Source organism: Morone saxatilis, unplaced genomic scaffold (assembly GCF_004916995.1).
Source record: "Morone saxatilis isolate NCDOM2014 unplaced genomic scaffold, NCSU_SB_2.0 Contig5, whole genome shotgun sequence".
Lineage (NCBI taxonomy): Eukaryota > Metazoa > Chordata > Actinopteri > Moronidae > Morone > Morone saxatilis.
In genome coordinates, this window is record NW_023340095.1 from 15,269,094 (window position 1) to 15,292,361 (window position 23,268).

The window sequence follows — 23,268 nt, forward strand, 5'->3', positions numbered from 1 at the left end:
CACTCTCTCTCACACTCTCACACACCCACAATACTCCTCATGCAGTCTCCCAAAAGCAAGGAGAGGGCTTCTGAGAGTGTGTGCATGCTGCCGCTGAGGAGGACATTCACCTGTGCAGGGACTTTGTTTTGATCTGAGAGTCTGCACGTTCCTCAGAGAATGCTGGGTTATAGCGCTATCAGCGTAATTGATCCTTCGTAATTGGCACTTCTGGATATCTGCGCAGGCAGGTAAAAAGAAACTCCCTACTGGCTCTTTATATGTTTGTGTGCACATGTTCCAGTGTAACAAGTGAGTGTTTAGCTTGTTTCATCTGCTCTCTAGATTCGGCTGATCTTCCCTGTTTCTGTGACGTGCAATGTGCATTCATACTAGATCTAAAAATATTGCTGCATTTATGAACCCTTGTGCATACTAGATTATGACTATTTTTGCCCCTTTTCATTTGTTTACAATATTGTTACTTCCTCTCAATTAATAGTCACTAGAATGGAACAACGGGCACGGTGGTTTTTATGTCCTAGATGCATCTCTCTAATGTGAAAAATTGTGCGTATTTGCATAGTATACGGAATGGGAGGTGAGCACTTGTCACACATGGGTTATAGCATGAGAAGCGTGATGTCAGAGGAGTTATATAAGAAATAAGGAGCAGTGAAAGTGCTGGATGCAGAGTGTGTCTGGATGAGGCAGATCACTGAGGCTGTTTTGGCTCCAGCTTTAGCTTTCTAAATTTGAGGAAGACTCATGAATAATCAAATGTCTGTTTCTGTGATTGTTGCCATCGGAGTTTGTCGAGGCTACTGGGTGCTGATACTAAATTGTTGTATCTCTCAGTGGAACACATGTCTGGTCTGCGTGACAGGAGCACATGAATAAAGCAGTAGCCATTTAATATTTACAGTACAGTGTGACTCACGTTATTTAACATGGATGTAATATATAGATAACTATATTCTGTTCGGCAGAGTAGCTCAATATATTGGGAAAATTGCAGATTTAACACAGGCTTCTTGTTAAAGACTGAGTGTCAGGTGGCTGGATGACAATTTTTTTTTACAGCACACAAAGATGTCAAAGTAAAGTGGTTCCATCAGTATTTCAATTGACTTCATCAAAACATTTACCACATTTTGTAAATGTACAGTAGCCAGTCCCCTAAAAAGCAGGAGTGACACAGCAAAAAAAAAAAAAACCTATGCCAATACAAACTAGCTGTGATTGCATAATTTGAAAAAAGGAAAAAAGGTTGTGTTCCAGGCAGGACAAATATAACCACCTCGGCACCAACAAACTGTGAGCCGTGTCAAAGCAGCTTTTCAGAACAAGAGTAACAGGATATTGCTTTTGTTAATGAGCTTACTCCACTTTGTCCAGAGTGAGTGAAAATAGTCTTTGTACAGTGACAGTCAGGCCAGTATTTCTTCTGCTCATTTTTGTTCATCTTGTTAACCATATAGCTCACAATGCGGCCTCTGATTACTGTGTAGAGCGTTGTGGAGCTACACTAGCAGCTAATGAGTATGATTAGGGACCATTAGATGCATGGCTGTCTGCACAATGGGAATCCAGCCATGTTTAGCAGGTGGCCTTGGAGGGGAGGAGACAGTACTCTTCCTGAATGCACAGGTCCATATGGTTTTGATTTGTGCACAATCTGTTGAGTTTGTCTTTTGAGAGATAAAACTGACGCACAAATCCAAACAAAATTTGTCTTAGAAGGACGTTTAGAAATGTAAAGCGAGAGCTAACTGTGCAGTAATTCTTGTTATGAGCTGTTGTATAATTACCGTGTAAATACTTTGAAACAAATTCCTTGTTAGGGTGACAAGGATGAGGACTTAATGTGTCACTGTAGGAGGCATTATTATTTTTAAAGAAATCAGGGTGACTCTTATGTATGAAGGCTTGGGTACCACTGAAATCATTTTATGAGCTTGATTGGTTAATAACAAAGTACAATTACAAGCCTTTAGCTACTATAGCTTCTGAACAAACGTCGGACACTTCAGAGAGTGAGGAAGGAAGTCAGCAAACTAAAACTTTGATAAATTACCTTATCTGTGAACATGATTTCTGCCCGAGACACGTCAGATAGATTTTCATCAGCAATGGTGTTGGATTAAGAATGAAGAAAAACAAGTCCCACACTACTTCACAATATCATCAGGCTACGTCTTTCGCTATGTAGCAGCAGAAATGACATACTATACGTTGATATATTTAGAAAACACTTTGGTTTATTCAAGTGCTTGTCGCATTTTAATGATACCATTAAATAAATAGTTGTACGTTTACTAAATGCAGCAATTAATCTGAATCCAAATCTATTTAATATTCTGGCCTCTAGCTTCAGCGGCCCACACTGCGCAGTGCGTGTGCCTGTTTAGCTGTCCCACATTGGAAATCCTGATGTGGCAGATATTTTGCCTACTCTCTCACATTATCTGGATCAACTGTGCACAAAAACACTGGCTGATATTGATTGCGTTTCTCACCCTCATATTTTAATGTATTCCTGTTCGATATTATAACAAAAATTCCAAGGCTAATTGTTATTTTTGCACATGAAAATTGAATTTGATAAATAAGCCACCAAAGTAAAATAAACATATTTGACACAAAGGCTTTTTTTTTTTTTAAGATGACGGATTTAGTGTTTCTACTGAGATCACCGCAGGTAGAAGTGGTACAGGGATAACACACTCAGCTCATTAGTTTTAATTCTCCTCCATGTTTTTAGTCTTGTTACTGCAGGCTTTGCACATACCATTGCCTCTCTTTCCCTGCCCATTCTGCTGGTCCACGCTGCAGTGAAACTAAAGACTTCTGTATGTATTTGACCAATTAATCAAAAATTAAAAAAATAAATACATTTAATTGTGAAGGAATGTGCAAAATTGTTGTTAAACAGTTTTGAAATGTAACACTTTGTTACTGTTAGTGTGAGGATAAGTGAGGATTCTGTGAACTGTTGTTTTGATGATACAGTAAGTTATTGGGCCAAATCTCCTACATTTTGTGACATTATAGACCTAGTAATTAAAAGACTCCAGAGAACTATAAGGTTAATGTGATTGGCCTTTAGCTCCTTGGTAGCCATTTTTATAAACCTTCTACCCTTTACAATATTGTAGCACAATAAGCACAAAAACTGCTTTATAAGGTATTTTGTTTGATTATAAATCAGAGAATTTGGAAAGGTTTACCCCCATGTAAAGTATGTATAGGCTCATTGCATTCCACTTCAACAAAAAGTGTATGCAGAAACGAGAAAAGATGCTGTCTTTATCTTCTGATTTCACCTTAATGCAGATGTGTTACTAAATTCATCACTGGACGACTTGGGGTTATGTAATTTTTAATTGAAATAAAGAAGATAATATCTTAATTGCATTCACATATAATGGCTTCTGCATAATACTTACGCAGTACATATTAGTTTGTATTATCGTTTAAATTGAATCAGTAGCACATTACTTTTGAGGCATTTGTTTAATTACCATAAAAACAAGATTGGGCGCCCCTGGCAGCATCTGTGTGCCATTACACAAAGACACATTTATCACTTCTTAAAAACACAAGTTTTTCCATGAAGATGTTTTTGCTACTTTTTAAGTAATGCACTACTTTAGTCTCTTACTTATTCTTCCGTCCTTTTGACAAAAGCATACAGATCAAAACAAGGGAGTGGGTGGAAAGGATAAGAAGATGGTTTCTTGTAATGGAAAGCAGTCGGATTTACGTAAAATGTCTTAATTCTAAGAAACCTTCCAGACCTCAAAATGTCTCTTCAGCTCATAGGAGATGATCTTGTTTAGCTTGAATAGAAAGCAGTGGCTTGGATTCGATCTGGAACTAAAAGAGGAGACCGTATAGTTCGTTCAGAGCGTCTTTACTGACATAAGTTGTAGAATAAGATTTAGGTGGTTAAGGTTAAGGCTCAGCAAAGTATGTTCCCCACTGTAGCTCTCTGGGCTGTAGACCTTTTCACCCGACTCCAAACAATAAAGGCTCCATTTTACTAGAACTGGCCAGTAGAGTCAGTGTTTACATACTGGTTGTAATATTTATCTTACTTTGTCCTAGATTCTTTTCTTTTGGATTAAGTCTACTTAAGGGCTGAGCATTTGATTTATAGAAAATCTTAGTTCTCTGTAAAGGCGAATGTAAAAACATCACAGTGAATGGGTTCACTTCTAGTTCAGGACTGCTATTACCACAAAAAATAAAGCTTGAAAAAAAAAAAAACTGGTGTAAACATTCTTCCCACCTCTTATCTTTCTTATCTGTTTAGCAGCTCCTATTTTACATCCCAATGACAGATCACATTTGTGGTTTACAGCTCTGGGAAAGAATTGTTGAATCATCCTCCAAAATATCAGCTGACAGTCACTTCGCTTTGAACATCTAGTTGGGCTGGGTTTTTTCATAGTATTGGGATTGCGACTGACAGATCTCACTGTGTCTTTGTGCCGAGAAAGATTAATTGTTAGTATTTAGTGGTGAACAGTACATGTGTCAAGAATAACTGTGAATTACACACTGTCTGCCCACGGCTCTAATTAACCAACATTGCTGGCACCATACGGAGCTGCTGCTGCTTTTGCAGCCAGAGAGAGTGGAGGAACACTGTAGAAACTCATCGCAGATCACAGAATGTGTGAAAGATAGATACAGTTTGTGCACGGCTTTTGAGCTCACGAAGCTAAAGGAATAATAACTGTGTTGCAAGGACGAAGTAAAAATGCATTGATCAGGGTAAATAAGGTTCCAACTGTACAGTCTTGGTTTGCAGCCAGCTGTTGAGAGCAGGATTCGTACAGGCAACGAGATAGCAAATCTCAAACTCAGGCGGTCAGGAGGTTTCTACAGCATGACACTCCACATCATACCTGTCCTGCATCTTTATTATATCTGTGGCAAGGTAAAATCCTGTTCTGTGAAGTGTGAGTACTACAGAAAACAGTAACTGCCTCTCGGTGAAACACACAGTGGATATCTGCAATGTGAGAATACAAACATTGGAGCTTGATTACCGCCCACATGTTCTATTTTTATAGCATCGCTTCTTATTTCAAAACAATATCTAGCATCTTGTTTCGAAGATTTTGGGGATTTAGACACAAGGTAAACCATTTTCTATACAGTCACATTTATTGCTGTCCCCTTTATTGACATTTTCGCACAGTTTTCTCCCGTCGGAGTTGCAGTTTTCATTGTTTCTTGAAGGTGAATCTTTTTATTGGTTATATTAGTTTGAAATATAGGGCTTATATTTTGACATTATAGCTGCAACAAATAATTATTTTCATTTTTGATTTATCTGCACATTATTTTCTAGATTCATCAGTTAATCATTTGGTCTATTAAAATGGCAGAAAATTGTCAAAAATACCCATCACGGGGCATCCTGGTAGCTCACCTGGTAGAGCAGGCACCCCACCCTTACCGGCTTCCTTGATCAGGCAGCCGTAGGTTTGAGTCCGACCTGTGGTGTCATCCCCTCTCTCTCTCCCCCCTTTTCTTGTCACTCTACAACTCTCACTATATCCATCACAAGTTCCTAGAGCCATATTTCTGCTTTACTTGATACACTCTAACACTGGTTTCACAACACTTCATACAAAAACAGTGTTTCACCATGGAACAAAAACAACCAGTAGCGATGACAAAAACATGTTTTTCCCTCTCACAGCCACGTCTCCCAGAGTAGCTCCCTGGAGGAGGTTCGTCTGGACGGAGACAAGTTTGTGCCACCAGCGCCCCGGAAGGTGGAGATGAGACGGGACCCAGTGCTTGGCTTTGGATTTGTGGCAGGCAGTGAGAAACCCGTGGTGGTCCGCTCAGTTACACCAGGTAACGTGCCCCAGCTGTACGGTGAGCTGAACAGTGACTCACTTCATCCATGGCCATTATCAACAAATTCACCAAAGGAGACGAAGTCCCCCTAAAACGGAAGGAGAGAGGAAAACCCACTCAGGCTGTAGTTTACGTTGATGATTCATTGATTTTAAGAGCGCTCAATGAGTAAGCATTCATTAGAGCCTTGAGCCACAAGACAGGAAACCAAGAAAAACAAGAAAAATGACACACAAAATGCACAGTTAATAGCATTTAACTTTTGATTGGTGTGTGTTGGCAGGGGGTCCATCAGAAGGCAAGCTGATCCCAGGGGACGAGATCATCATGATTAATGATGAGCCAGTCAGTTCAGCACCCAGAGAGAGGGTTATTGACCTTGTCAGGTATGACCACACACTAAGGTGAGATGCCAATTGCCTGCTGTTAAAACCGTTGTCCGTCACTGTGCAGTGCCTATTAAGAAAAGTGATCTTAATTAATTGCAAATATAAAACACATTTTTACATAAGTATTCACCCCCTTTGATAGGAGGCACCTAGAAATCACATAACTGGTTAAATGGAGATCACATGTGTGTAGTCAAAGGGTTTGTAGTATAAATACATGTGCATCTGGAGACAGTATTGTTAAGTAAACCATGACAACAAAGGAAAACTCCAAACAACTGATTGAAAAGCACAACAATCCATCAGCTGATGGATATAAGAGAATATCAGTGTCCAAAAGGCACATTAAATCCTCCATGATTAATTTTTACAATAAACAAACAATAAAACGCCCAAGGGAGGTGAATACTTTAAGCACTGGAATTAGTCCATCACTGTACTTAGGTTTAATTTCTTTAATTTTGTTGGTTTTTATTATAATAAAACATATCATCTAATTACCCATTTTAATGGTACATTCAACCACCTGCTCCATTCACCATGATTTAGCTGTATGCTGGTGTTGATGTTTCTTCATGCGTCTCATTAGATTAATATCACTGACACAGCTGAGTGGCTGGCTGTGAGCGTTTGGTCCTTGTATGACCTGTGCAGCAGTCTGTAAACAGTACATTAAGCACAGGGAGAAGTGCCCATGTGGCCATTCCTTCACAGCTCCTGTGGCCTTGAATGAGCTCAGTCTCTGCAGTAAAACTCAAGGCAAGACAGGCCTGCCAGGAGCATGACTGGGGCACAGTGTACCTCCTGCTGCCGTCCACCATGATGTTTTTTTATTTAGTTTTGTTTAAATCTCTAATTAAAATTGAATCTTTCATTAAAAATGTGTTTTGTGTCTTGCAGGAGCTGCAAGGAGTCTATATTGTTGACCGTCGTTCAGCCGTATCCAGTAAGTTTCTCCATCTTCCATGAATGAAAATGAGGGCATTCCAATAGACTGTTTGTGTGTTTGCGGGGATGATTTTTTGTTGATTCTATGAAAGCAAGTCAATAATCATGCCATATGTTTGTGCTGGCACTGTATCAGTAATGCCTTAGCTGAGTGTGAGAGCCCCGCTAACTCACAGGGAGTCCAATCACTGCAGTATTTCCAAGTCTTCTCATGTTGTAGCGTCAGATCCTTGCAAGACCTCAGATGAGCCTCCCACATCGACATTTACAGTCGAGGAGCACCAGATGGTGGTGAACACACAGTGCCATGAGCATATATTCGGCCTTTGTTTACAGTTTACATAATGTTCACATAATAAGACGGTGCTCACAGAAAATGAGATATATTGAATGAAAACTGCTAATTCTCTATATACTGTGACAGTAATTATCATGTGATACCATGCAAAATTTCCTAAAATGTGTAATGTCTAAATACATCCACTCATCGTGCATTTGAATTACCATTATGTTCATAGTGTTTCAGAAGCTCAGCATGATGAGTGTTTAGTAGCTTTTTTTGAATAAGGACTTGATTTGCAGAAAAACATGGGTGTAGTATTCCACAATACTCAGAACACCAAGCAGCTTTTATAATCTATCCTATAATTGCTTCAGTTCACCAGCCATTTCTTTGCAGCCTCAATGACACACCGGCAGTGAGGGTGTCCTCCCTCTTATGCCCTCATACAGAGCCACGTTAATTGCATCAGCACCAAGTGGAGAATTGAGAGGTTGTCATGTTTCAAGAAGGGAACATGTCCTTGTGAAGCTGAAAAAATACATGACTCATCTCTAGACTAACCGATTGTCCTTTAAATCTTTTTTCCCCTCTTCTTTCCCTCCAAAAGTCGCCCAAATCGGCATTCATCAGCGCAGCCAAAAAGGCCAAGTTAAAGACTAATCCTGTTAAAGTCCGCTTCGCTGAAGAGGTCATCATCAATGGCCAGGTCCCCGTAAGTCACACTGGACACTGATTCATTCTGTACACATCAAGGCTCTGAACAGGAGACGACAGCAGCAGACTTCTAAACCCTAAAAGCTGGCATAGAGCAGAGTGGAAATATTAGAAATCACTAACTGTAAAATGAAGACACGCATGAACAGGAAAGGATCCTCCTCTTCATACTTCTTTTCATCACACTACCATCACGGGGATGAAATAGAGAGCATGTGGGTATGATTGACAGAAAAAAGAGGGGCACTCTCCCAGTGGGCTTCCCTGATTTGTCGGATGTGTCACACAGAGAAGAGTTTTTTAAGAGAGCAACAACAAAGTCAGAAGACTATCAGGGAGCAATATGCTCTTGAGTACAAAGGAGAGCATCATACATAAAAGCAGACAGTGATTATTAAGGAAGATGCATCATTGTCTTACTTTCACTACTATTTTGGCTCAGTGAAAAACATCATGGAAATTAAATATAATGTGTAAAAGAAGCACAATAGATCACACATGTTTGAAGACATACTTTTTGGGAAATATGCTAATTGTTTTATTGCTGGGAGTTAGATGAGAGAATCGATACCACTCTCATACAGTATCCATATATCTGTTAAACATAAATCAGCATCTTTAAAAGCTCACTAATTATGTTATATATTGTTTGTTTAGTGTGTAAAAACAAGTGTCTCTATAAGACTATATGCTAAGCCAAGCTAACTGTCTCCTGCAAGAAAGAAAGCAATACAGTGTATTTTCTTTATTTTTCTATTTTTCCTTTAATCTTTAGTCATTTCCATATTGAATTCTTGAATGTGTAATCATTTTCTCCCACGGGTCCTCTAATTAGAGACTTTTCAAACCCAACTCTCAAGCACCTTAACTACAGTCTATAAACACAGCTTTCAATTAGAAAAACTGAAATGTGTTGATCAAACGATTCTTATTACATCCTCAGGAAACGGTGAAGGACAACTCCCTTCTTTTTATGCCAAATGTTCTGAAGGTGTACCTGGAGAACGGGCAGACTAAATCATTTAAATTTGACAGCAACACATCCATTAAGGTTGGTGCCATAGAAGAATCGTGCTTCACTATAAAATGCAGTTGTGTAATCTAAAGTGATGTTTATCTGAAATGTTGAATGTTATTCACAGTTGCACTGTACATTATAAAGTGCCAACTCCTCTTTTAGCTTGGCCTTCAGAATGTTATCTGAACTTGAATTATGATTCAAACAAAAAGCATTTTGAACTTAATTAACTGTGGAGCAGGGAGCACTTGGTCAGCAATTTCCTTCGTTAGTTGAAATTTTGATTATACATTCAGTAGTGTTCACGTTTTTTTGTGTGTGTTCAGCCGTGAAAATGATTTATGTTCACGGCATTGAGCTGAGCGTTAGCAGGCTGCTGCATCTGCACGGTTCTCATATTGTATTAACTATGACTTTGTCTGTGTGAAAGGATGTGATCTTGACCCTGCAAGAAAAGCTATCCATTAAGAGCATTGAGCACTTCTCTCTGATGCTGGAGCAAAGAGCTGAGGGATCTGCCAGCAAACTCATGCTCCTGCATGAGCAGGAGATGCTAACTCAGGTGAGGCACTAAACAGGAGAGATGCTGTTAAATAATAGACTTGATAATATTACACCTTGTCTTCAGTAGACAGTAAAGTATTTTTGTATTCATACAGGAGCAAAACTGCAGGCTCTTCATCACTTTGACTGGCTATACATGAAAAATGCATGAATAGTTTGACATTTTGGGAAATATTAACTTTTCTTGCCAAGAGGTGGAGAAGATCAATACTCAATAATCTCTGAAATAGTCCCCCAAGAAAACCACTACTTCTGTTTTTACACTAAAGTTTTGATCTATAGAGGTGCTGGTAGGCAGATTTGTTTTATCTTTGAACGGAGCCAGGGTAGCTGTCTCCTTGTTTCCAGTCTTTATGCTATGCTAAGCTAAGCTTACCGATCCTGGCTCCAGCTACATATTTTAATGGACAGATATGAGTGGTATTGATCTTCTCATCTAATTCTCAGCAAGAAAGCAATGAAATTATTTTCCAAAATGTCAAACTATTCCTTGAATCGCTGTCAAAGTTGTACATTAATCCTGACATAATTTTAGCTCATATTAATTTTTGCCTGTAATGCAGTGTCCGTGTCTATCTGAAAAAAAAAGAGAGATCTTGAAAAATGTGTAAGCACTTGTTAGAACACATTTTGCAGAAGCAAACTCTTGTCTTATGGGACCCTTCTTATCTTCCGGCTTATGCTCTAGGTGACACAGAGGCCAGGGTCACACAAGATGAAGTGCTTTTTTCGCATCACTTTTGTCCCAAAGGATCCCATGGACCTGCTTAGGAGAGACGCAGTAGCATTTGAGTACCTTTATGTTCAGGTAAATATCAGCAGATGCAGATAACACTGCAGAAAAACACACAATATTGTTTAGTTGAAAGTTTTTGAAGATGCTAATCTGAAAACACCTGAGGACAGGGACCTAGTCTAGGCTTTAGTCTATAATAATAAGCTCAGCAAGTAGTAGGTGTGTTGTTGTCTTGCATTTCGTGATAAGAAACTTAAGTGTAACCTCCTCCTCTCCTTCTCCGGCTCCTCCAGAGCTGTAATGATGTGGTATTGGAGAGATTTGGGTCAGAGCTGAAATACGACACGGCCCTCCATCTGGCTGCCCTGCAAATGTATATTCTAACCATCAATACCAAGCAGTCCCAGAAAGTTTCCCTCAAGTACATTGAGTAAGTAGATTGGATTTCACATTGTGCCATGTGGGCTGGAAGTCATTTTGTTGTTTTTCATGACTTATTCCAGTTGTTTAGGCTGCTGCTGTACAATAAAGCAATAATGATCTCACTAGTATTGTTCCACTGCAATGTCAGAAGATACATCAATGCTGGTTAGTTAATGATTCTCTGGGTGAGGTAAATTGATCACCGGTCAAGAATAATGACTTGAGTTGAGTTTGTCACAGTGATTGAGTGACCTTCTTTAATCTGTATGAATTGTGGGTCTGCAGGAAAGAGTGGGGTCTGGCACTGTTCCTGCCTCCTGCTGTGCTGTCTAGCATGAAAGAGAAGAACATCAAAAAAGCCCTTACTCACATCCTCAAAACCAACCAGAACCTGGTGCCGCCTGGTAAAAAGGTAGTGTGCCACCTCTTCCTTTTTTCTCTCTCCACTTCTGTCTTTGCTTTGCACCACATCTGAAAAGATTCATGACTACCACCTAGTGGACTGTTGAGTTTCAAAATAATGGTGCTGGGTGGTTGTTTGAACAGATAATGTTGCACATTTTTCATGACATTCTGCTGTGAAGCTCATTTAAATGATTCCAGCTTGTATCTTATCCTACGTCTCTTGTTTCCTCTTCATTCCAGCTGACCGCCTTGCAGGCAAAGGTCCATTATCTGAAGTATCTCAGTGACTTGAGGCTGTACGGAGGACGGGTGTTTAAATCCACACTAATTGTGAGTGAAACCGTCTTGCTATATCATGTCATACAAAGCCAGCGTGTGACACAAAAAATACACCAGGTCACATTCTGTTCTTTTACACACAGAACTTGATATATGTGCTGACTCTCTCTTCCCTTTTTACAGCAAGGCGAGAAGCACACAGAGGTGACGTTGCTGGTGGGGCCGAAATATGGCATCAGTCATGTGATTAACACCAAGACTAACCTGGTGGCACTTCTGGCAGATTTCAGTCATGTCAACCGCATTGAGATGTATACAGAAGATGAGAACAGGGTTAGAGTTGAACTACATGTCATGGACGTCAAGGTTAATAAACCTTCTGCCTTTTTAAAAAAAGAATATGCTGACTGGTTTTGTGAATATTTTCTATAGTTTTACCCAAACAACACCAAGTCTGTTTAGCAGTCATTATAGCCTCATTCTACAGCCGCACCCTCCCATTTATTTTGCATTCATTGTCATCTGCTTATCTGCCTCTTTCACAGCCCATCACTCTCTTAATGGAGTCTGTTGATGCCATGAATCTGGCCTGTCTGACTGCTGGCTACTACAGATTACTGGTGGACTCTAGGCGCTCCATCTTCAATGTGGCCAAAAACACAGACAGTATGGAAACAAGTATGTCTAAAATTCACAATATGACTCATCAAAATGTGTGAAAATAGACCTGTTACAATTTTGGTTCCTCTTTGCAGGCCATGCTGCGAGAGTAAAGCAGAACTACCAGGCCATCGAGTGTACATATAGCACACCGCATAAAGGATGTGAAGACAGAAACCATCAGAGGTGCAGCCAAGATTATTCTGACCAGGAGTGTGAATACCTCGACCACGGGAGATGTGAAGGCCAACCAGTGTACATAACCGAGATCCACCAACCCCAGCACTCGATGCACATGGCAGAGAGAGTGGAGTGCTGCAGAATCCCTTGCTCCCAAATGTATTCCAATGTACCAAGGCCCAAACCCCAAGACACCTCCAGGAGTGCAAAGGTCTCCTTCATATTTGGAGATCCACCCTTAGACAGTATAAACCCCCAAAATCTGGGCTACCAGAGACTGATGGATGAAGCCCCAGAGATTCTAGACAATCACAGCCACATGTATAGGCGTCTGGAGGAGGACTTTAAGATGATGGATGCCATAGAAGACGGGGACGGTTATCAGTACTCCACCAAAATCTTTGGTCCTACCGAATGCATCGAGGAGCCGCTGCTGCACGATATCTGCTATGCCGAGACAACAGATGACGCAGAGGATGAGGATGACATCAGCTGTGAGGAGGACATGGTGATGAGTGACATTGACAAGCCTATGTTTCTCTCGCTCTCAGGGTCCAGCGATGACATCATTGACTTGACCTCCCTCCCTCCCCCACCGGAGGGTAATGACGAGGAGGACAATGACGTACTGCTGCACTCTCTTAACCTGGCCATCGCTGCTCCTCCTCCCGGCTTCAGGGACAGCTCCGATGAGGAGGAGCAGCAGGGGGCTGGGACTCGGGCCCAGGGGGCCTGCAATGATATCCCAGTGTCTCTCATAGATTCAGTGCCCACCCACAGAGCAGAGGGCCACGGAGAGCCTTTAAACGATGCAGTGGTGTCCACCTTACAGGCACTCGAGGCCCTCGCTGCATCTGAGGAACAGAGTCCAGCACAGTCCGAGAGTAGCACAGGTTCTCCTTACACTATTGTAACGTTCATCCATTAACACTGCACGTGTTCTAGCCATTCACTTTTGATTTGTTGTTGTTGATTTTTTTCAATAAAGCCCATTTTGTTCTATGTTTCCATTTGTGTGAGTATTTGTTCATTCATTTGAGCATGCAAACAGTTCATCACAGCATCATTCATTTTGTCATGATTTGTTGTTTTGTAGATCATTTTGTTTTTTCAATTGCACGCTGCACAATGTCAGATGTTTGCTAAATATAGAAAAAATTAAAACAAATAATTGTATTGTCATCCACAGCTTATTTATCAATATTTTATAGATGCTTTAATTTGGTACTTAGGATGTTATAAGTGATGTATACTTATTGTTGTTAGTGTTACTTCAAAGTAATCATTCACCCCCCCTATACTTCATGCTGAATTACATTGTGATTACCATGAACTATATTTGACTCATTCCCTAATATGTGATATTTTTTCCATGCCTCAGATGAAGTTATTAATGAGATGTTTGTCTTTCTGTGGTACACAGGTGTAGAAATATCACGAGCATTTAGTCCAGAGTCCTCAGATTCTGGCAACGAGACAAATTCCTCTGAGATGACTGAGAGTTCCGAGCTGGCCACTGCTCAGAGACACTCAGAGAACCACCTGAGGATGCATGTAGCCATGGCAGAAGGCTACCACGCCGTGAATGAGGAAAAGACAGAGGTCACTGCGCCGAGCGACAGTGGCACAGCAGCTATGCAGTACAGTCCCCAGGAGCGTCAGGAGGAGGAGGCGAAATCATCTGCCGTCGCCTCATCCCAGATTTTTCACTCAGATGGTGGTGAGATGGAGCCAGAGACAATGGAAATAAAATCCGTCAGTGAATACTTCACTAAGATGCACATGGGCTCAGTAATGAGCAGGCAGAGAGGAAAACAGAGGGAGGCAGAGAGCAGAATCCAAGCAGATACCTGTGAATCCTCTGATAGATCTCACGTTACTCAAGACGCAGCTAAAGAGGAGCCCCCTCATCTCGTTGGGAAGTATAATGCTTTCACTGTGAGAGATTCCTATTATATGAATCAACTTGATCTGGGGCGAACTCACTTTAAAGACAGCCATCAAATATGGCAGCAGAGAGTGCCTGGAAACAAAATGGCAGAAAATCTCTCTCCAGAATGTGGGAATGACTCACAGGCTTCCCACGCAGACAGGTTGACAGTAAAGGGAGAAAAACAGGACTCAGATGAAAGAAGCCAACACTTAAATGCCCATCTCCGCTCCCCGTCCAAAGGGCCCGTCCCTACAGAGGGAGATTCCACTTCACAGGATAATGAGCAGCAGCAAATGAAGATTGCGCCGTCTGAGCAAGACGTCACAAGGTTGTACGAATACCATGTGAGCAAGCGCATGTCGTCGATACAGAGTGAAGGCGTTCACTCTCTCCAAAGCTCACAGTGTTCCTCTATAGATGCCGGTTGTAGCACAGGCAGCAGCAGCTGTGTCACTCCCATGGATTCTCCCCTTTGTGCCACAGACAATATGCATGTACTGTCAGAGTCCTCGCTCAAGGGGCTGAGTTATGTAACTGCTGAGGAGAGAGCTTATGGACCCCCAGGTCAGGGGAAGGTTGGCCATCCCATGGACCCCACCCTGCTGAGGAAGATCCATGCAGCAACCAGTGCTGAGCCTGGGTTTGGGATTACACGGGACGGTAGTCACAGAATGCCCAAGATAAAAGAAACCACAGGTAAAACTAAACAGGAGGGTGCTCTCTCTTATCTGTCTGTGTAAATGCATAAAAGGAACTAAAGGGACATTTACTGAAGTCACTCACTCTCACTGCAGGCAAATAAGGGCAGGAAAATATTTGAAATTGTCAGTTCACGCAAATTACAAAATACATTTTGTCATCTAGCTCTTGGCATACAGCCATGCAGATAGTTTCATCTGCTCAGGTTCTGAATTAACTGTCTCCATGACTTCCATTGGATTTTTGGAGGCTGTACTTTGCACAGTGCTTTGAATTAACATTAACGCCAGCATGCTAACATATTCACAATGACATGCTGGTGCTGATGACCAACAGATGTTAACAGTGTATTAAGTGGATTTTATTATTATTATTATTATTATTATTATTATTATATATTTATTTTTTAGGTATTATTATATTGCTGTGAGAGTTACAAATTAAGTTTAATTCTGAGACATTGCATGGGGATGAAAAGCAAAACCTTGGCAAAAGAAAACCCTAAGGGTCCCAACCTAAATCACATAAAAAGGATAAGATGATTAAAAATCTATTTATACTTCTTTATAGAATTCTTTAATTTTCTTTCATTTTTTTCCTCTAAAATCCTTCAAATGAAACAACCTGTGACCAGGGGTTGCAAGTATGTGATGTTTTAAGGGGTCACTAACCAAAAACATTGGGAACTGCGACATCAACAAATAAATTCTTGCCCTTATTTGCCTGCAATGTGGACATTTCTTAAAATGTCACTTTTGTTTTCATCCAGTTGAACCTTTAGCAATTTGGATATTTTTTAAGATATGTGTTTAAACAAATATGCAAATTCAGAAAAAGATCATCATTTCAGATTTCTGTATATCTATCACATATAAGTATATAAGCGTTATTATTAAAATGTATGAAACAGTTTATTACAGATGAACATGTGATGTCAGGGAGATGCTTAACAGTTCTCTTTGTTTTCCTACTACCCCTAGTGTAGCTTGCACACAGCGGAAGAAGGCTGGGGAAGAGTCATCTTTAGCTCTCTGTAATGAGACCAGTACCACCACCACAACCATGTCACCATCATCATTAAGAAGTAGCACAGAGCCCAGTGGGCTAACACAGGCCAGCCCCGAGTCCGACCCACATGCCCTGGCTTTCTCCTCAAGCAGATCTTCATGCGACCCGACAACAGGCAGCCTCAGGAAGCCACGCGGGGTTCGGATGCTCAGGAGGAGCTGGAGCACCATAATGCCAGGTTCCAGGAACTTAGAAGCACTGTTAGATAAGACCAAAGCCACACTTACAGGGAAGAGTCGTGGTCAGAATTTCCAGTCTCAAGATCCCCCAAAAGTTCAGAGGATATTCTCTCCCAAAACCTTGCCCAAGAGCTTTTCCCAGGGTTCAGTCGCGTCTAATTCATCTGGTAGAAGACTGCTAACAGGAGCCTCCCTCTTGCTGCCAGAGTCAACAGCACCAAGGCTGGATGCAGGTACATGGAGGTGCCGTGGGCCATTCAGTCACTGCTTTCTGCGGAGAAAGACAAATGCTGATGGTGATGATAAAGACAGAAAGATGCCCTCACGTGCTCTGTTCTCTGTCAGCTCGGTTTCTTTCAGTCGCAAGGAAAACGCAATCATGAAAGCTGACTATGAAGCCAGGAGGAGTAACATGGCCACGGCTATAAATGACATGAGCCTCGAAGCAAGGCTAGCTCGTGTAAATTCCATGAAGGGAAAAACCTACAGCCTTCACACAGGGTTCGCACTTGCACGGAAGGATGCCTTAGAGATGGTCGGCGTGTTGCGTTCCAGCGTTGGCTGCTTGTGCAGAAGCGGGAAGCCTGAGGTCAACAAGGATGACCTGGATTCATTCTCCCAGCTGCTTTTCATGCAGGCCAAAGTGCTGAGCCGCGCCTGCAGTCAGATGGCTGTGGAGTACAGCAGCCCAGAGGAGTTACTGCTCACTCTGACGCACAGCTTCCACACACTCTGCTGCCTGACGCAAGCCTGCATGTCACTCGTGGAAGGCCTGAGCACCGAGAGCGAGCGGCGCAAGGTGGTAGCCAAGGTGGACGAGGTTGTCATGAACTACGTGTGTCTACTGAAAGCTGCTGAGTTGGCTTCGGGAAGCTCCCCCAGTGACCAAAGTGTGAATGCATTGACACATCACTCTGCCACCATGTCTGCTATTATAAACACACTAACTCACTCACTGACAACACTGCTCAACAAATAAACTGTTGTTATTTTGTCCTGATTATTGATTTTAAAGCCATACATAAGAGACATAGGTTTTACGACCAGTGTGAACTGCTGTGAAAGAAAAAATACTTGCCTTGTGTATACAATATTTTATTATGTAAAGTAAAAGTAAAATTATATGAAACATTACAGTTTTAAATAGATTATATGAAGAAGCATATGACCCTCCTCTCAAGTATATTATCTAATATTACATAATAGGGATTATTTTAATGACTTATTGGTTATATTAGGGGCATAACATGTAGATTATTACAACCTTATTAGTACCTTGTTTATAAATTGTAAAACTATATATTATGTTGGATAAATGCATTGCATACACTATATACAGCTCTAGACAAATCACTGCACAGGACAAGACATGATCAAATAAAAGTAACGCATATGACTTTTTCATTTGCTGGATTCACCTTAATTTAAAGAATACTTCACACATGAACACTGAGTACTTTCCTGTTATTTTTTGTCATCATTAAAAAGATTAAACTTTTAAAAAGCCTAATCTCAAATATTTTGTCTGTGTTTTAATAAACATGAGTTTGGTTCTGTTTATTACCAACTTCTCATAAAATACCTTTACATTTGTATCTTATTTTGACATGCAAATTCATAATAATTTATTCCCTCTTCAGTTGATTATTGAGCATTAAAACAGAATAACAGGCCGAGAGAATGACTTCTCTAGATTATACAAGTTTGCTGCTAAAATTGCATTATTTATACAAAAAAGTTGCAAGACCAATAGTTATTTTCATAACTATATTTAATCATTCATGATTTTACTATTTACTCAAGCCTGAGTGGTGGTAAAGCTTTTTGCATTAATGATGATGATGGCCCATTTTACTTACAGGGCAGGACAGAGTGTTTGCACAGCGTTATACGCTCATGCATCTGAGTGTCTACAGCCATGCCAGCAGCTCTGTGAGGCTGTACTTTGACCTAAATGCTAATGTCATGCTGACACATGCTCACTGTGACAGTGGAAACGTGTTGATGATTAGCAGGTAATGTTTTCTTTGTTCATCATCTTGGTTTAGCTTGTTAGTAAGCTAACCTTTGCTAATTTCCACAAAACACACGGAACTGTTCAGTCTGATGGAATGTAATTAGTTAGTTAGATATCTTGCAGGGAACATGAATGTCTGAATCGAATTTGATGGCGAACCATCAGTAGTTCACTCTGAACCACAAATGTCAACCTCAACATGGTGCTACAGGAGAAGTCAGGGGGTCACCATAGTCAGTGGCATTCATTGTCTGGGAACCACCGATGTCTTTGACCTTCCAGTGACACTAGAGGTAAAGCCAGTGAATCACCAAATACAGTAAAATCCAAATTGCAAGTCATCCAATAGTGGTCAAGGCATTTCACTAAAAAACTTAAATCTCAGCCTCATGGTGGTGCGTCAGAAAAAGTCAGAGGATCACCAAAGACAGTAGAAATCATCCCGTGGGGACCATGAATCTGTAGAAATTTTCATTGCAATCTATTTAATAGTTGTTCAGATATTTCAGTGATGGATAGACAAGCAGACAGCGTCATTCCAAGACCCATGCTGTATGGCTAAAAGCCACTTTGTCATCATGCCTTTTTGCTGTAAAAGAGGATGATCAGGTCTAAAACTACAGCTTCTATTCCTGCTTTGGGTTTCTCTAATAAATAGCCAAACATATATACAAACTGTCTGGACAGATTACGTGAGAGTGAAGGTTGTTCAGTCATAGAGCCGCAAAGTGGCCACAGATTAAGGAAGAAGATTCTGCACGGTGCCAAAATAGCATGTTTACCAGGCAAGCTGTTAAACCTCAACCCAAGTATAGGTTTCACTTTCCCCTACAGTCTAATCAGAAATGAAACATCTCTTTTTAATGGTGGTTGAATATCAAGAATAATCCACTCCTCCAGCTGTGCTAGTATAATGTACTATAAGGGCAAAATGATTCTTCTGTCCTGACAGCTCTTCACAGTCATCTAAGCATGAAGCACATGTTTGCCCCACTATTTAACATTCATCAGCAATCTGTCAACCATTATCACACAGTCAGTGTAAAAGATGGAAGATTTGGATGTGTGTGGTTTGTGACAATAGGGAAGTGATGCTGGTTAATTATACACCTTATGGGCTAACCCAGCCACCTGTTACTTTCATCCCATCACCTAACATCAGTGTTACAGTGTTCTTTCAGTACACGATCCAACTTGACAACATTGCAGGACCTCTTTTCAATCTCTCACGTGAAAAATGTTCTTCCACCTGGTAAGTATCAGTTACCATTGTTTGTATACTGTTTGGTATTATAATCACATTCATACTGTATGTAAAGTAATGGCAGGTTTGCTTATATGAGAACTTTATTCGTGGTTGTATTATGAAGTAGCATGCTGTACATACTGAAAATGGTGATTTTAGCATGTGGTTTTGCTTTATATGTGCATAATGTATGTTTGTTTTAGTTATGTAACAGTTCCTAGTTGTATTACGAAGTATCCTGTACATATATGACTCAAAACTTAATTTTAGCATGTGTTTCTGCTTGTTGTGTGTATTATTAGCCTTCCACCTGCACACATTGCTCAGTGAACCGCTGTGTGTTTCTATACAGATGTGTGTGTCACTGCTGGGCCTGTGGTGTTGTCTCTCCATATCGACAGCAAGCGTTTCTTACCCAAAAACTCTGCCATGCGATGTTAGTGAGACCAGCAACGGGAGTGTGGTGAAGGTGGACTGCACTGAGAGAAGTCTCAAAGATGTCCCCCTTGGCATCCCCAGAGACACCACCAACCTGACGCTCACCATCAACCATATTCCTAAATTAAACTCCTCCTCCTTCCAAGGTCTGGAAAACCTGACAGAGATTGACATGAGGTGCAACTGTGTGCCCATCAAAATCGGCCCCAAGGACCGCATGTGCACTCAGAGTGTGGCAATAGAAGAAAATACCTTCACCAGCCTGAGGAATCTGCGAGCGTTGTATTTAGACGGCAATCAGCTCTACAGTATACCTAAAGGCCTTCCTTCAAATCTGATCCTGCTGAGTTTGGAAGTCAATCATATTTATAGTATTTCTAAAGCAAACCTCTCTGAGATCAGAAATATTGAGATGCTTTACCTCAGTCAAAACTGCTATTATCGTAACCCATGTAATGTTTCCTATGAGATAGAGGATGGTGCGTTTTTGCAGCTTAAGAATTTAACATTGTTATGTCTCAAGTCAAATAACTTATCCTTTATTCCGCATCAACTACCCACAGGTCTGAAAGAGTTGTATCTCTACAACAATAACATTCAAAAAGTCACTGATGAGGATTTCAAAAACCTAACAAACCTTGAGATTCTGGATATTAGCGGAAACTGCCCTCGATGTTACAACGCTCCTTTCCCATGCAACCCATGCCCGAATAATTCACCGCTTAGTATCAGCAATACGGCTTTTAAAATGTTGACAAAGCTAAAGACGCTCCGCCTGCACAGTAACTCTCTGACACGTGTGCCATCCGAGTGGTTCGCCAGCACAAAGGAGCTCAAGGTGCTTGATCTCTCATCAAACTTTTTAGCAGGAGAGATAGGAGTGACTGACTTCCCACATTTCCTGGGCAAACTGGAAGAACTGGACCTTTCATTTAACTATGAGTTGCAGAGGTATCCTCAAACACTGAGACTGAGCGGCAGTTTCTCTTCCCTCAAATCCCTTAGAATTCTCAGAATCAAGGGCTTTGTGTTTCAGCAGCTAAAACCAGAGAGCATTGCTCCTTTAAAACCTCTAACAAACTTGGAGGTTGTAGATCTGGGTACAAACTTCATTAAAATGGCAAACCTTAGTATTCTGATGGAATTAAAAAGCTTTAAAATCATCAGTCTGTCTGACAACAAAATATCCTCCCCCTCTGACGGCCAGGAAACTGTCGGTTTCTCTGAGGGAGAGCCCATGCAATGGTCTCCCATGCTGGCTGCTGCTCAGTATCAAAATAAGGAAGTAAGAGAGATTCATTACTTCAGATATGATGAATATGCACGCAGCTGCAAATACAAAGATAAAGAACTTGGAGTTATTACATCATTTGTCAACAGGGAATGCAGTCAGTTTGGCAAAACCCTGGATGTGAGCAGAAACAACATATTCTTCTTGCATTCAAGATTTTTAAATCTTGGAGAGCTGAGATGTCTCAATCTGTCTGGAAATGCAATGAGCCAAAGTCTGAATGGCTCTGAATTCACCAATCTGAAAAATTTACAATATCTGGACTTCTCCTCAAATCGCCTGGACCTTCTCTACTCCACTGCGTTTCAAGAGCTGACAAATCTGGTCATCTTGGATATAAGTAGCAACAACCATTATTTTGAGTCTGAGGGCTTGACTCACATGCTTAATTTCACTAAAAATTTGAAAAATCTCAAGGTCTTGATGATGAACCACAACAAGATCTCTACCACCACCAACACTGAGCTGGAGAGTCAGTCTCTAAAGAGGTTAGAGTTCAGGGATAACCGGTTAGATATGTTGTGGAGAGATGGGGACACCAGATATGTCAATTATTTCAAGAAGTTACTTAATCTGACAGTTCTCGACATCTCTCACAACAACCTCAATTTCCTTCCACGGGAAGTGTTCAGGGGTCTGCCAGACAAACTGTCTGAGCTATACATGAAAAACAACAGACTAAATTCCTTTGAGTGGCAGAATCTACAATTTCTGCATTCTTTGCAAGTCTTAGATCTCAGTGGAAACAGCTTAACTACTGTTCCAGACCTGCTGTCAAACTGTACCAGATCTCTCAAAAAGCTAATTTTACATAAAAACCAAATCCTAAAACTCACACCAGACTTCCTCAAAGATGCCTACAACTTAAAATATCTAGATCTTAGTTCTAACCACATACAGCACATTGACCAATCTAGTTTTCCAGATAATGTTGTTAATCAGATGGAAAAACTGCTTCTGCACAACAACAGATTCCTGTGCAGTTGCAGTGCCACTTGGTTCATCACGTGGCTCAACAAGACCACAGTAACCATCCCCAAACTGGCCACAGATGTCTTGTGTGCCTCTCCCGGGGCACAAAGAGGTCATCCAGTGATCTCAGTGGACCTGCTCGCCTGCCAGCACAGCTACCTGTCAATCATCCTCTACACCCTCATGACTTCCCTCATCCTCAGCTTCCTCACCCTGTCCATCTCAAGCCACCTCTTCCTGTGGGACGTCTGGTACATCTACCACTTCTGCAGGGCCAAGATCAAAGGTTATAACCGCCTGTACTCCCAAAGCTCCGTCTATGATGCCTTTGTGATCTATGACAAGGACGACCCTGCAGTGACAGAGTGGGTGATGAAGGAAATGTGCGTCCACCTGGAGGACCGCGGAGACCGTCATCTGACGCTGTGTCTCGAAGAACGGGACTGGATCCCCGGATGCCCCCTGATCGACAACCTCTCCCAGAGCATCCACAAGAGCAAGAGGACCGTGTTCATTCTCACCAACAGATATATTAAGAGTGGCAACTTCAAGACAGCTTTCTACATGGCCCATCAAAGGCTAATGGATGAAAAAAATGACGTCATCATCCTAATCTGCCTGGAGAAGGTACCTTGTGATTCAAAGTACCTGAAATTAAGGAAGAGACTGTATAAGAGGTCTGTGCTGGAGTGGCCAACAAACCCTCAAGCCCAGCCGTACTTCTGGTTCAGCTTGAGAAGTGTATTAGCAACGGAAAGCCACAAACAATACAACAATCTCTTCAAAGAGACACTGTAAATAGAACAATATAATGTAATGCATAGTTCCTTCTTTATTCTAAATGTTCTGAATGTACCTCTGTGTATAAATTACACTGTGTTTTAATCTAAGAACAAGAATATTCTTTGCACTCTTTGCCATCTCCACAGAGGGTTATAACTTTCATTTGTGCATAAGATGAACA

The 23,268-nt window shown here is 41.1% G+C and overlaps 2 protein-coding genes across 2 annotated transcripts in view; both read left to right on the forward strand.

Annotated features, from left to right (window-relative positions):
* frmpd4 (FERM and PDZ domain containing 4) overlaps positions 1-17,785 on the forward strand; it is a gene marked incomplete in the record, with an annotated part of 25,150 nt that extends 7,365 nt beyond the window's left edge. Inside the window, 15 exon segments of the mRNA XM_035677060.1 lie at positions 5,699-5,859; positions 6,146-6,248; positions 7,152-7,197; positions 8,090-8,194; positions 9,140-9,247; positions 9,645-9,776; positions 10,467-10,586; positions 10,808-10,944; positions 11,223-11,349; positions 11,583-11,672; positions 11,805-11,987; positions 12,167-12,299; positions 12,377-13,354; positions 13,885-15,090; positions 16,079-17,785. Coding sequence (XP_035532953.1) covers positions 5,699-5,859; positions 6,146-6,248; positions 7,152-7,197; positions 8,090-8,194; positions 9,140-9,247; positions 9,645-9,776; positions 10,467-10,586; positions 10,808-10,944; positions 11,223-11,349; positions 11,583-11,672; positions 11,805-11,987; positions 12,167-12,299; positions 12,377-13,354; positions 13,885-15,090; positions 16,079-17,319 — 4,870 coding nt within the window.
* A 1,809-nt stretch (positions 17,786-19,594) lies between these two features.
* tlr7 (toll-like receptor 7) lies at positions 19,595-23,244 on the forward strand. Its single transcript, XM_035676719.1, has 2 exons — positions 19,595-19,609; positions 19,956-23,244. Exons 1-2 carry the CDS (start codon positions 19,595-19,597, stop codon positions 23,100-23,102), a joined length of 3,162 nt encoding a protein of 1,053 aa, XP_035532612.1. The 3' UTR covers positions 23,103-23,244.
* Positions 23,245-23,268: the final 24 nt, after the last annotated feature.